The sequence below is a fragment of the Charadrius vociferus genome, unplaced genomic scaffold (assembly GCF_000708025.1).
Source record: "Charadrius vociferus isolate BGI_N301 unplaced genomic scaffold, ASM70802v2 scaffold125, whole genome shotgun sequence".
Classification (NCBI taxonomy): Eukaryota; Metazoa; Chordata; class Aves; order Charadriiformes; family Charadriidae; genus Charadrius; species Charadrius vociferus.
Window position 1 is genome coordinate 2,208,411 of NW_009649036.1, and position 14,160 is coordinate 2,222,570.

A 14,160-nucleotide genomic window follows, 5' to 3' on the forward strand; every position below is an offset into this window, starting at 1 on the left:
CCCCGCTGTTGGCCAAGGCGCTGCCTTACGCTGGCAAGTGCCAGGAGGGTCGCAACGCCCAGCTGGCACCTCTCGACGGGCTCCCACGCAGACAGGGCGCCTCCGCTTGTCTCTGCCTACAGTCATTAAGGATCTGCGTACAGAGTGGCGCAGGCACCACAGACCTCCTTACGACCTGAGCGTAAAGAAACTAGTCCAATTCAGAAACACGTTGCCTTTGCAGCAACTACTGGAATAGGGGAGAGAATATAACTGGTATGAAACAACTGGTATGACCACAACTGGTATGAAAGGGGGAAAACAAAAAAAGGAAAATCTGGCACATTTTCCACTAACTACAAACACTTATAGTAGAGGGCAGAGTCAGCCCCAGTCCAGTACTCCACAGTCAAACACAGATTGTTTGATCCAGGACGCTGATCTCTCTCCCAAACTACATCTTCCTCTCACCTCCCACCCCTGCAGAACCCCTATCTACAGAAAATTTGTGGTGTAAAAAGCTATAAAATGCCTCAAGTTGTAGTTCTGGGCATTGATCAAGGTTCCTCTTCTGCTTTTTCTCTTACTTTCATCTTCAAAAAATGAGTAATACTCCAGCATCCCTAGAAAAGGGTAACAGTTCACTTCAGAGCATATTTTTAGGATCCCAACTCAAAGCCTATACAGCCAGGACTGGAATAAACCACTCACACTAAATGCACCAAATCAACTCAAACTGGGAAGCTCCAAAGGCCTGAGAGGATACCCTTTGTGTTGACTTGCCTGGTCGCTGTTTGAAGTATCTGAGGATGAGCACCGCAGCTTTTCTAATGAAACTGCCCTTCTTGGCTCTACACAAAGACAAATACAACTTTGATGAACTTTAATTTACTTTTTTTTATTTCTGTGTGTTTTAAGTGGAACCTGGAGAGGAACAGAAGGAATAGGGTTGTATAAAACCCCTGCTTTACTTGAAGTGAATCTTCCCCACAACACTTATAAACTGAAATAAGTTAAAACCAACTGAAGACAGTTATTTCATGCCATTGATGGAGATCTGCTTGTCTCAAAGCTTCTGTTCCATAACCTCACGAAAACTAGATCATTAAAAAAATTACTAGGTGAGATCTGGTCCACATATCCTCAGGTACTGAAGAAAATTTAACATGGGCGATGGTCTGGTACACGTTTTCTGGGGAGAAAAAGAAAAATCAGAAAATTCCTCCTCACGCCGATGTCCACCAGCCTCCCCACCCACCTTTGTATTTATCTTTTAGTTGGTATTTTGTGTTCAGTGCTAGCTTTATCTCACAGCAGTATCATTTCACAGCTAACACCCCGCCTCTGACCACAGCAAAAATCTGTGGTTCACAAACCAGTGCTAACTGCCTTGTAGCAGGCATGCATGGGATAACCTGCCTGCAAGTAGCACTTCTTCACAAACTTTTTAACAAACGTGGTTTTGTTTTAGCTGCAGATTCTACTTCAGGAGCAGCTGGGCATTTCACTACAATTCTTGCCAAAAGAAAAACAAAAAGCAGCACAATCCCTTACATTTTGGTGAGCTGCTTTTGCAGATGTTTTAGTACTATGTATGGCACATGAGTAGCTGGTGTCCCAAGGCATTGCTCAGGCACACTAATTTAAGGGCACTGATGGCTCTAAAGGCCTGTTCATGCCCCTGATGCAAAAAAATAATGTAACAGGAACATTAGCATGTCAGATGTCAGTGTTCCTTTCAACTCAAATATTTGTAGAACAAGGCTTTTCTACACAGTTACTCTTCCACAGAAGGAAGCTGCTCTACGCCACTGTAACTGACCCACGCAGATATCCAGATCATACCTCGGTGCCGCTTTAATAATGTCGTCTACACGAAGAATCATTTCCGCTGCTTCAGCTGCACTCAGCAATACTTGTCTCTTGACTTGGAAACTTTCTGTTACTCCCAAGACGGCCATGTCTCCAATGATACCCTCTTTCATATCTGGAAGAAGAGATACATTAAAAGGTTGCTTTTTTTCTTTTTAATTTTGGAGGGTTTTTTTTAAGGAAATTACAAGCAGCTGACAGTATGGTAACTTAGCTGCTCAAATTAACCATATTGATAGTAACGGAAGTATTAAATAGTATTTCACTTCAAGGCTCCCAGTTTAAGCCTAACATGTTGCATTTACATACAAAAAATTAATGATGAAAAGTTCATACACTGGGAAGACGACAAACATCCTAACAGGACTCTCAGCGCTATTTCCTTAGGTATATCAACTTCAGAGTTCTTCTCCAGAGCTTTTTTTAAAGTTTTTTTCGGGGAGGAGGAGGTGTTTGGTTGTGTCAGGTTTTTGTTTGTTTGTTTTTAAATCAATGCCTTTCTTTTTAAGCTTCACATAACTACACTCAATGTAAGCAAGGAAAGCGGTTTTCACAGGCAGAAACCATCCCCTTCAAAACCAAAGCTTTTCACTCTATTGTGAAAAGCCTGGTAGAACAATAAAGGAACCTAACATTATATGTCTACCTTCTATGCAAAGCAAACAGAAATCAACATACTCAGTTCTTCCAGCTGAATATATCAGTGACAAACAAATGCGATCAAGTTTAATAAGCCTAATCCCCCTCCCAAACAGCAATCCAGTAACAGAAGTAATTTTAAGCTCTTACCAAGTCCGTAAGTAGTCTTCCCTTCACTGTGAGCAGCTCTGAGCTGAGCAACCAAATCTGCACTGTCATAGCCAGCATTATCAGCTATTATTGTTGGGATCTAAGGGGACAAACACAGGATGTTTTAAATTACTAGGGATCAATACCTGCATTAAACATGAAACTTACTTTGATATTAGTAGTTTACTACTCAGTTTCAAGAAGAGGAAGTTTCAAAAACATGGCAGATGATCTGTTACAGTCATCAGAAGATAGGGAAAAAGAAAAAAGTCAAACTACCTTTCTAAGGATTTTGTTTAAGACCCTGTTAAGACAGTGACTGAGAGGACAGAAGCGTGTTAGCAGATCTGTCAGTTCGTTTCACGTGGACAGAAAGAAATCTGTCTCTTTCTTATAATTTCCGACTACAACTGTAGAAATGGTTTTATTTTAAGAACAAAAGCTTGCTGGTAAACATTAAACACCAGATCGTTCTGTTCACAGTTGTCCTGGTTTCAGCTGGGACAGAGTTAATCTTCTTTCTTGTAGCTGCTGCGTTTTGGATTTAGTATGAGAAGAATGTTGATAATACATATTGTTTTAGCTGTTGCTAAGTGATGTTTACATTAGTCAAGGACTTTTTCAGCTTCCCAGAGAAGCTGAGAGGGAGCATAGTCAGGACAAGCTGGCGAAAGGAATATTCCATACCACAGACGTCATGCTCAGTATATAAATGGGGGCTGGCAGGGGCTAGAAAACCACAATTGCTGCTCAGGATAGGCTGGACAATCAATCATCAGATGGTGAGAGCAACTTGTGTTGTATCACTTTATCTTGTATATTCTTTTACCATTATTATTATTGTAATTTTCCTGTTTCGTTAGTGTTCTATTAAACTGTCCTTTCTCTCAACCCACAAGGTGGTTTTTTTCCTTTCCCCTCCTTTTCTCCCTCTTCTCCCTGCCCTACTGGAGGGTGGTGTGTGTGCCTGGAGAAATGAGCAAGTGACTTCCTGGTCCAAGTTGCTGACTGGGGTTAAACCATGACAACTGTTTAAGTGACAGCAGTGCAAATTACTGACTGCAAAGGTAATGCTAAGTCTTACCACGCTCTTTAATTTTCTTGGGAGAAATGTTTTCCTATGGTCTTTCATTTCCTAAGAAAAGTTTTCCCTAATTTAAAATACACGAAGGCAATCTTTCTCAAACTGACAGTCTGTTAATGCAGTAATATTCTATAAATGTTTATTGTGATACTCTTCTTTCCTACTAAGATGCAATCTCCAGTGCAAATCTAGAAACTTCTAGATAGTACTAGAGCATGAATACAATCAAATATCACTAGGGTATCAATAGACCAGAAGCGCTGCTCTTTTCTAAATCAGTTGTCAACTGAATCAGTCCAGATTTTATGTGGTATTTCCGCTGCACTTTTAACCTTACAGGTAAGAGGAGCAAGAATCAATTAGAAGAGGGCTAGCATATCAACATTCAGAATTCTGTAACATGCAGAATTATTAAAATACCAATACTTTTTTTTCTAAGAGAGAAAACAGTAACTTTCCCCCCTTTGTTCATCCAAGATATGTTGCTAAATTTCACTTTTTTACTTTTAGAAAAGCAAAACTTTGAAAAAGAAGCAACTATCTGAAGAAGTTAGTAAACTTAGTGAAACTTTATGTCTATTAATCCAGCAATCTGATTAAACAAACTTACCATTCGTAAGGCCTTAGCAAAGGACTCCATTGCAACAGACTCTTTGCCAGGTGTTCTGATGGCAAGTTCTGCAACAGCGTTAGCCATCAGCATCTCTGAACAACCTATTCATTGAAGACACACAGATGTTTTATACGTGACAAAGAGTAATACAAAACGTATATCATGTACAAAGTACAAAGAATCTAATATTCACCTCCACCATACACAGTTCTAGTGTCCTTCACCGTCTGGGCAAGAACACAGAGAGCATCATGCAAAGACCTCTCTGCTTCATCTAGAATCTGCTGTGTTGCTCCACGCAACACTATGGTGCAAGCTTCACCTGAAACATGCAAATGTGAAAAGGTTAAAAAACAAAACCAAAGACACAAAAAGAGCGTATAACAAAGCATTTGTAACGGTTTTGCTATCTGCAGTCAAGTTTTAAGTAAGATCAATTTTGGGGCGAAAAGGAAGCATGATGACAGGTAGAATTAAATGATGTACACTATGCTATTGCTTCTATCAATGAACTGTTCTACAACATTGTATTTAATTTAATAGAAAATGAATGTTATCTGAAAACACCCCCTTGGAAACTTACAATATTGGCATTTACAGAACAAGCTCTCAAGTTCTTGAAGTATGACAGGCTGTTACTTTTCTTGTCAATCTAATCTTCCAAAGCAAAAATTTTGATTTTCATCCTTACAAATGTTTATGCATACGTTTAATGTTATGTAGATGAACAATTTCAACCATGAACATACATCTTTGCAGCATTTTTGCTGAAGAGCAAGGCTTTAATAAAAACGGTTACATGAATCACTACAAAATTCCTATGCTACCCTGGTAACTGAACAGTGTTAACAGAGGGTTAACACAAATGCTACAACATGCCAGTAGAGGTAACACACTTACCCATTGCCACTCCAGAGAAATGAATGAGTTTATCTTCTCCAATCATAACTTCTTCAATAAGCTTGCAGCTTCCTAGTTTTACTAGCTCAGGATGATCAAAGGTTGATGCAATTTCACCACCTACAAGTGTAAGATCATACAAAAGTCAAAGAGCTCACAATGAAAGCATCCATCTAACTGGGGGGTGGGGTGGGGGTGGCGTATAAAAAAAAATTATCTTAATTAAATAGATTGAAATTAACAATATTGACAAGCCAAATTTTTCCAATGTCAGCTTATGACACCAGAAACCTTCCAAGTCCTTGAAACACCAATACTTTGTTTCACATCACAAGAACTACAATAGCTGTAAAGCTTTTGAGTTCTGTCTGGATTAGAGACTAAATTTTGCTATTTGCCAGTATTAAAACGTCATCAGTAAATACTACCAAAACTTTAAACAGATTGAAGTATTTATAAAATACCAAAACAAGTTTGTTATGTTTTTAAACTTGAGCTTGTGCCAGCATCCATTTTGCCAGCCTGATGATGGCCGAGAACTGCTGGCCATCACTCTCCTGAATCACAAGCCTTGTGCCATGTCATAGCAGTGACATAGTGTACCATTTGTAAACTCTCCTATCATAAACAAAACTGGTATTAAAAAGACAAAAATGCCTCAGAATGGAATATTTTTTTAGTACTTCGCTCTTCAAATTAGAAAACTATTTACATGTATTCACTCACAATGTATGCTCAGTTATTCCACATTAGCTTGCAGCACTGCTGCAGTTGTCGCAGTACAAGGAAAGACAAGATTTGTAGTAGATAGTTTCTGCTTACTAAAAGCTTGCCTCACTTTTTCAGCTATACTATTTGATCCAGTGTGGTCTGATATGGTCCACTTGCTCTGCCTACAAAATTTGCTTTGAATTTGTTCCAGAACATAAGCAATGTTCCTCTCAATCAAGCATTTGCCTGTGTCAATGTGCTTAGACAGTTATACACAATTGCTACTTCAATTTTGGTAAGCTAAAGAAGTTGGCCCTTCTCTCAACAAAACAAGTTATCCATTCTCCTGATCACTTTCATATTCAATTTTTTACGATGTTCCAGATAACCACCTCAAACTTCAAGAATGAGAATCATCTGTAGCATTCCAGATGTGTCATTTTCATTAGTTACTAGAGTCACGTTTACACTAACCACAACTAAAAATATCCAGGTTGCTCATATCATTTGAGGTCCACCTCAAATGACTCAGGCCCACGTTTTTACCAAAGGATGACTCTCCTAGTTTTCTCTGTTATTACAAGCAAACAACAGCCATTTATAACAATATTGTATTAATTAACTTGTGGATTTATCACCTTATTCTTTCTATTGCTAAGTTTCATCTTTTCCCTAGAAAACAAACATTTTACAAGTTTATCAAGCAGGGACATAACTGAAAATGTATTTTAAATACAAAAGAAAATTACTAACTGATACTAACTGGCTAAATTAAATTCCACAGTTAGCATCATGATCCTTTTTTTTTCCTCTAGCAACTCTAAATAAAGTTTAAATCATTATGCAGGGAAAATTCAGAATCAAAACAGTTTACATGTAAAGCACAACATACAAAAGATAGAAACCGAGTTACCTGCTTCGTAAAAAAATATTGACAGTTATATAGCAGTTGATAAATCAACCAAGTAATTTCAAAGTTTCTTATGGCCAATTTCATAGGGTCCTCCATATATGTTTCTATTTAAGTACTGTAAAATAAAGCTTATTTGGAGTACTTTTCACATTCACAGATCCACTTAATAGTAAAAATTACAAACTAGGTGATCGAGCATTAACGCTTACTAAAGATCAAACAAATAAAGTGACGCTCCAGGTTTCATATGACAAGGTACTCTACATACCTGTAACAAGAGCCAGACGTTCTACACCAGCAAAGTCTGCATGTTCAATAGCCATGACACCAGCAGCTCCAAAGAGCTGTTCAGGGTAATTGTAGATTAATTGTCTACAATTAAAACACAGGCACATCTTCTCATTACACATGAACAAACCTTCTAAATACCAGAGTAAAAAAGGACACCCAATTCTCAATAGCACGGACATGGACAGATTTCTGAAAGCTATAAAAGCAGTCAATATGAGAGGCACCTGTCACACGGAATGTTACACTACACAGAAGCAAATGCAGCGACAGGAAAACATACAAAGTTAAAAAAAAAAAAAATTCAAGCGATTATACTCTTTGACATACCCTTCCCCTCAACACACATTAACAGGGGCCCATACACTTTAAATTTTAAGTCCTTTGCTCCTAAGTGCCTGATGGGTACTTAACTGCCTATTCCAGCAAAGTGCACTGAGCAACATGTGAAGTAATGTCTTTAATTCCTTCAGCACTACAAAATCCAAACAGTAGACAACTCTATAGGAACAATAAACGGCCAGGCTTCTAACATATACAAACAGCAGACCACAGAGAAGAGTATACATTAATATGTATCTCATTCTCTCTAGAACAAAGTAGTCACCTAAAGCTGAATGGTCAACAACCATTCAAGCACACTATGCCAAATAATCTTTCCCTTTCAAATTAGTGATGAGTGTTGCAGACATCCAGCAGGAGCTGGGAAGACACCATCTCTGTCAAAAAAGATGTTTCTAATGTATCTTCAAAAGAGACAATTGGTGCTGCTGGGTATGCACAGAGAAGATTCTTCCAACTCTGCATCCATATGGCCTTGACCTGTATCAAGCATCTCCTCAGATGTATTTAACTGGCTAACATTCACAGTATCTGATCTGAAGTAGAACTACAGTACGACTATAAGCAGAAGTAAATTTTGTAAGGGAATGAATCTTAAAGTCAAGAGTCAACCTAACTGGAATACCACTAGCCTGGCTACACTGACTGACTGCTACTCCACCTGAACAACTACTTGTGTTACAGGCTCACTGGATAACAGACGTGGAGTTACGGATTTTTTTTGCATACCTCAAAGGATTCTTCCATCAGTTTGCCAACACACCGCCTGACTCTAGGAATCTTTATATTTGTACCATGTCCACTGGACAAAATACTCATTTTGCCTACACTTGCACACAATGTATGTGAAACATGACATAGATGGAGAGACTATGAGATTCATCATACAGGTTCTTACAGATGTTTAATACAAATTTTGAAAGTGAGTTTTAAGATGCATGAGTAAATCATTGCTACTGTGGAAAACAGTGCTGCTCTTATAACTCCCGTACCAGCTAATCAGCTTCCTAGTAGACTACACAATGAGCTGAAATACCAGGTGTCAACCTGCTCGTATGCATGGCAGTTGCACTCAAATGAGAATTACTGAAAGGCAGAAGCACTTCTCATATCCTTAAATAACTGAATACTTCTTTTGCACTGTGACACTTTAAAAGAGAAGTTTACCGCTAACAAAAATAAGTAACAGATTGTGACACTTCTTATGAACTGAAGGAATCATTATATGAAAATGGTTATCGTTCATACTTACATAAAGATATATACAAAGATATATACAAAAGGGAGCACAGAGGCCTCTGGAGCACTCTTGAACTTGGAGCAGTGCTCCAGCACCAGCACTTAAATGCAGGATAAAACATAGCTGGTTCAATCTGAACTAAATGCATTCAGGAGCACAGACTCTTTCAGCACCAATTTTCCCCCAAAAGGGGAAAATAACGATGTGGACAATGCTGCTGGCACTCATAACTAAATAAATGTTAACATAAAAATATAGTGACATTGCTTCAACTGGACTTAAACATGGACCCCAGACTAAATAACATCAGTTCTTCCTCTTTAAAAAAGAAAAAAAAAAAAAAGAGAGGAGCCATGGTGCACAAGAAGCAGCACAGAAACTAACATCAACCTCAGTGAGGTGAATCAATTAAGCATTAGACAAGATCACCTAATTTTACAGACACAGGCATAATGTTCTTCATGCTCATACAACATTAAAATCTTGCTACTTTGTAACTCTCCCCTTCTTCCAAGAAAATACGTACCTGTTAATAAAGCAGTTTATTCCATGCTTAAGAATACGCTCTACCTTCTCCTTCATTTTTTCTTTTTCTGCCTGTTCTATTTCTGCCACTTTTGCTGTTGAGTCCACTCTAACACGAGAGCCAAAAATCTAAATCAAATAAAACAGAGTTCATCTAAAAATTCATTCCATTTACAAAAACATTGTTTCACAACAGTAGTTCTGTTACATACCTTAATTTTGTCTGTATCCATACCAGTATTTGCAATAAGAATCTTTGCATTTTCAATTCTTTTTGGCTGATTTACACCAATCTTCTTGTCAAGTAAAAAGCCTGTAGTAACAGAAAGGTCTTTTAAGACTTTGAATTAAACAAGGAGAACAATTCATTTAAATTATTACAAAACCCCCTCATATTTGTTAATCACTTTAATAATAACACAGCAATGTTTCCTAGAACAAATTTGTAGAGATGTGTAACTTTTAACAGCTTCATTGCTCTAGCACACTCAACAGCCAAGATACAAAGACTTACCTTCATCTAAGTAGGAATCAGCCAAACTTCCACCAAGTTTCTTAATGACGTGGATAGCCTCCAAATTACCAGAACCTTTCAACCTAAGAACAGCTTCTACAGCTAGCTTGACAAAGTGATCTTTATGATGAGTAAGTAATTTTGATGAAAGAGTCGTTCCCGCAATGTTCATCAAGTCTTCACGGAACTTCACTTCATCATCACTAAAATAAAGTCAGGACAGTTCAAACAGGAAATCTGAAAGCCTTAACTATCTATCATTAAACTACCACTGTGAGTCTCTCCCCGCTTCTTCTAGCCTGTATCTATGTGTACCATGTTCCATTTTGATGAATGCTACACACAATCGCTCCAGTGTCCCAGAATACAACCTTCTGTTTGAAATACCAGTTCAATTAGGAGAACCTTTGCATTCAGCTTTAGAAAGTCTGTGCTCTCTAAGAGTGAGGTAAAGAAAATAGTCACATTTAAAATCAGAGTACGAAATCTGAAATAACAGCTCAGATTTTTGTTCTAGGGAGGAAATTATTACTCATATTTTGTTTCTGCACATCATACATAATTTTAAATAATTTAATAAAGCTTCTGCAGTTCATCTAAAAAAAGAAAAAGCAGTCTTTTTCTCTTAACTGTTAAAATTCATAAATTCAGAATTTACACTACTTAAAAGACAGCAAAGAATTTCCCAACGGTAAGTAATTCTCAGTGATGTTTTAATCTTGACTGGTTTACAAAGAGTTACAGCAAATGTACATCACTAACCCATGATCCACAGCTGCTTTCAAAAGTGCCTCTCTTGAAGCTTTCGTGGCTGCCCTCCAGCCTGCAATGATGGTCTGAGGATGAATCTTCTTTGAAATGAGTAATTCTGCCTCCTATTTAAATAAAATAATTAGTTTTTTCCCCCAAGGTACATTTACACTAACTAGGAAAGACACTTCCAAGTAATCAAAAAATTCTGAATAGCAGCAAAAGCCAGAGAGCTATAACAATGAAATTAAAGTCACGCTGCTGCCAGGTTTTTTTTTTTCCAATTTAGGCAAATATGATCTGCCCTTGGAATATCATCCAGAAATTTTGACTAATGAAAAAAAAAAAATCTTAACTCCAAGATGAATAGCAACCAGACAGATACTTCAAAATAGCAATCTTTCACTTCATGTTTGAGATCAGTTTCCTGTTTACTTAGAGTGTATTTGAAAAAAAAAAAACAAACAAACTTGGCACGATCATTTCTCAGATGCTGTCGATCACAGTTCCTGGATCTGAGACGATTAGACTTACTCATAAAGCTCTACTAACAAGAATTCCTCACTTCTGAAGTCTCTATCATAGTACCTTCACACTTAAAGTCTGTCAGTGTAAACTCTGTATGCAGAATTTAGAGGAACAGTATGAACTCAGGTCTTGTGCACAGAATAACAGAATTTAACATGCCTTACTGTTTTTTTTCTCATTGTTATGAAAAGGATTTCAAAGGACTGAACTTCACAACTAAGCAGCGCTGCATGCTGCCCAGCACAACATCCAGAAAGTGACCTGTGAGGGTGATACTTCTCTGTTTCACTTGCACAGTGAAATAAAATAATTTTCTAATATGTACCAAGTTAAAACACTTGTGAACTTACAAATAATAAAATAAGGAAGACAGCTTAAAAAAAAAAAAAAAAGATGACACCGTATCTAAGGGTTTCTTTTTCCCCTATCAATTTCAATAGAGCAAGGTATCCCTACACTTTGGGAGCACTCCTCATAAACATCAAATAGCACATTCCCTATTGGTATCACAGAAGTACATTGCCAAATAAAAACACATCTGAAAAACTAATACATCACCCTCAGTAATTCAGCTGCCAACACTGTAACAGACGTAGTTCCGTCACCAACTTCATCATCTTGAACCTTTGACATATCTAAAGAAAGAAAGAAGCCGCTACATTAATGTTTTGATCCAAAATACCACGCTCACCAGTACCAGCTTTACATACAAGTATTTTTATCTCACATTAGTTTGGAGAAGAAAAAAAGAATCTTAACTCCTCAATAGTTTAAAGGGATCACTCTTTTAAGTCACAGAAAAACCCAAGATGCAAATCAAACTCGGCATCCTTCAAATTCCTGCTCCAACCTAGACACCAGTTCCAGTCCGGTGATGGTCAAGAGCTACTCCTCTCCTCATTCCTAAAGATGGTTATCAAAAGGGAGTAGGGCCGGATAGAAGCACTAAGCTATACACGTAGGATCACAGAATATAATAACCTAGTATGCAAAACAAACCGTTGATAAAAAAGGACTCAGCAAACAAGAAATCATAAGAAACTTGACACCAAATTGTTCAGGGTCCAGCTTTGCACTAGAACTGAACCACAGCGACACATCACGGAGGTAAACTCTGTCCAGAGTACGATGCTGATTAAGTAATAAAAAGAGATTTAAATCGGGGAGAACCAGAGAACCTCTATAGCCCAGTAGACCTCTGTTCTGAATTGTCCCAGTGAAAAAAGAAGGGCACATAGCTGCCTTTTGTCCCTTTTGACTCCTAGGACAAACGAGGGTTGACAGAAAACGAGGAAACACCAGAACAGTTTTGCAAGAGCAGCATACACCTCAATTTCACCTTTGCAGAGTTCCGCAACTCCTGCAACACCTTGGGGTCCTTACTTCAGGAATTTTGCTCCCACCTCCCTTCAATTTTTCACATTATTTCAAGGCTACTTTTCCAAGAACAAATAAAAACTATGTAATAAAGTTACAAATGAAGAAATGCAGTACTCCAACAACAAGCTGTTAAAAACTCACCAACCAAAACCTTGGCAGCTGGGTTGTCAACTCCAATAGCTTTCAGAATGGTTGCACCATCATTGGTCACTGTTACTGAGCTGTCTCTTCCAGTACTTAAAAGAATCTTGTCCTAAAAGATACAAGATTTAGAATTCTGCTTGAAAACATACTGTAACTATTAAAACAAAATTAACAGGTATGACCACTGAGAACTTGCAGCTGTCTTACCATGCCTTTAGGCCCCAGAGTGCTCTTGACCAGGTCACCAATAGCAATGGCACCAACAAAGGATGACTGAAATGAAAGCAAATACACCTTAGAAATGGATGTATTTCTACTAACACAGGAAGTAGGCGCCAGCCCATAACTTCCAAGGGGACATCTTAACCAAACCCTTCCACAGCCACACTCCTTTCAGGAGAGTCTGGGTCCAAGATTCTCAACTGCTACATCTTGATAACCAGATCAAATATACTTAATTCTCACAGAAACCATAAAAGCCTGTCTCGCAGCCAAAAGAGAAGCCTTCCAATGAACATCAATCTTCTGAGCTAAAGTACTTTGGTTTTGAACACTTACAAAGAGTTTCTCTAGTTGTTAGTATAAACAACACTCCTCCTACCTTCTGTTCACATACACGCAACAAGAAAAAACACTAAGACAGATGAAGTTCCACATGACCATAAACAGAAAGTACATTTAACAGCAGAAAAGACAAAGTTTAGTTACCCCGAGTATTACCAGTTTCTTAGAGAATTAAACTTACCAACCGAGCTGTTTCTGCCTTTTCTTCATCTGCACCTGCCTTGAAAATGTTCACAGGAGCAAGGGAAATGGATGCCTAAAACAGAGTTAACACAAGTGTACTCCTTTAGGTTTAATAAAACAGCACCTTTTAAAAACAAATCCCTGGCACTAACAACGTAAACAACGTTTTTACTATTAAAATTATTTATTTCTATACTGCATTTTGTTTTGATAAAAGGTATATTCAAGATAAATTCACCTTGATTCATTCTTAAAAATCTATCACGCATTCTTGTCATCACATGAAGAGGTTACAAGATAGACTGCAATCCACTCCAAGAAACTGAACACTATATACTCTGATAAGATCTATTAGCCTGAAAACTTGTTACCAATACCTTATTTTATAGCAACAACGGTCTTGCTGGTCTGCATTGCTGTTCTGCATGGCTAACCATCAGATCCAGCCAACCAAAAGATAGGTACAACCGGCAGAACCTAAAAAGTCTAGCTGTCGACCATACTGGGGCTTTAATGTTTTGCTATTTTTGCTGAACCCTAGTTGTTTGGGGTTTTTTTGCATTTCCATGCAAATTAATTATATCAGTAATGAATACATGCCGTTAAAGACTAACACTTACAGAGAACAGAAGGCTTTCAATGAATAAGGATCAAATCCCAAAAGCACAAATGTATCAACCCTCTTAAGAGAGTTCTGCGAGTTTTTACTTTGCTGCGTGATCAGCACACAATTTCTGACAAAAGGTTCGTGTCCGTTACATCTTCCCTCTGGCAAGAAAAATCGAAGGCGTGCGGTAGGAGACTCCCCAGGGCAGCTCTCTGCAGGGCACCTCCTGCAGCC

At 38.0% G+C, this 14,160-nt stretch overlaps 1 protein-coding gene across 1 annotated transcript; it reads right to left on the reverse strand.

The window, feature by feature from the left end:
* Positions 1-871: 871 nt before the first annotated feature.
* Positions 872-13,473, reverse strand: CCT2 (chaperonin containing TCP1, subunit 2 (beta)). The gene is made up of 15 exons (XM_009887790.1): positions 13,318-13,473; positions 12,780-12,845; positions 12,570-12,681; positions 11,607-11,683; positions 10,533-10,645; positions 9,771-9,973; positions 9,469-9,569; positions 9,258-9,385; positions 7,130-7,233; positions 5,238-5,357; positions 4,531-4,659; positions 4,335-4,438; positions 2,641-2,740; positions 1,825-1,966; positions 872-1,171 (listed from the first exon to the last, which is right to left on the reverse strand). The coding sequence occupies exons 2-15, from the start codon at positions 12,780-12,782 to the stop codon at positions 1,141-1,143; spliced, it is 1,467 nt and encodes a 488-aa protein (XP_009886092.1). The 5' UTR covers positions 12,783-12,845; positions 13,318-13,473; the 3' UTR covers positions 872-1,140.
* Between the last annotated feature and the right edge of the window lie 687 nt (positions 13,474-14,160).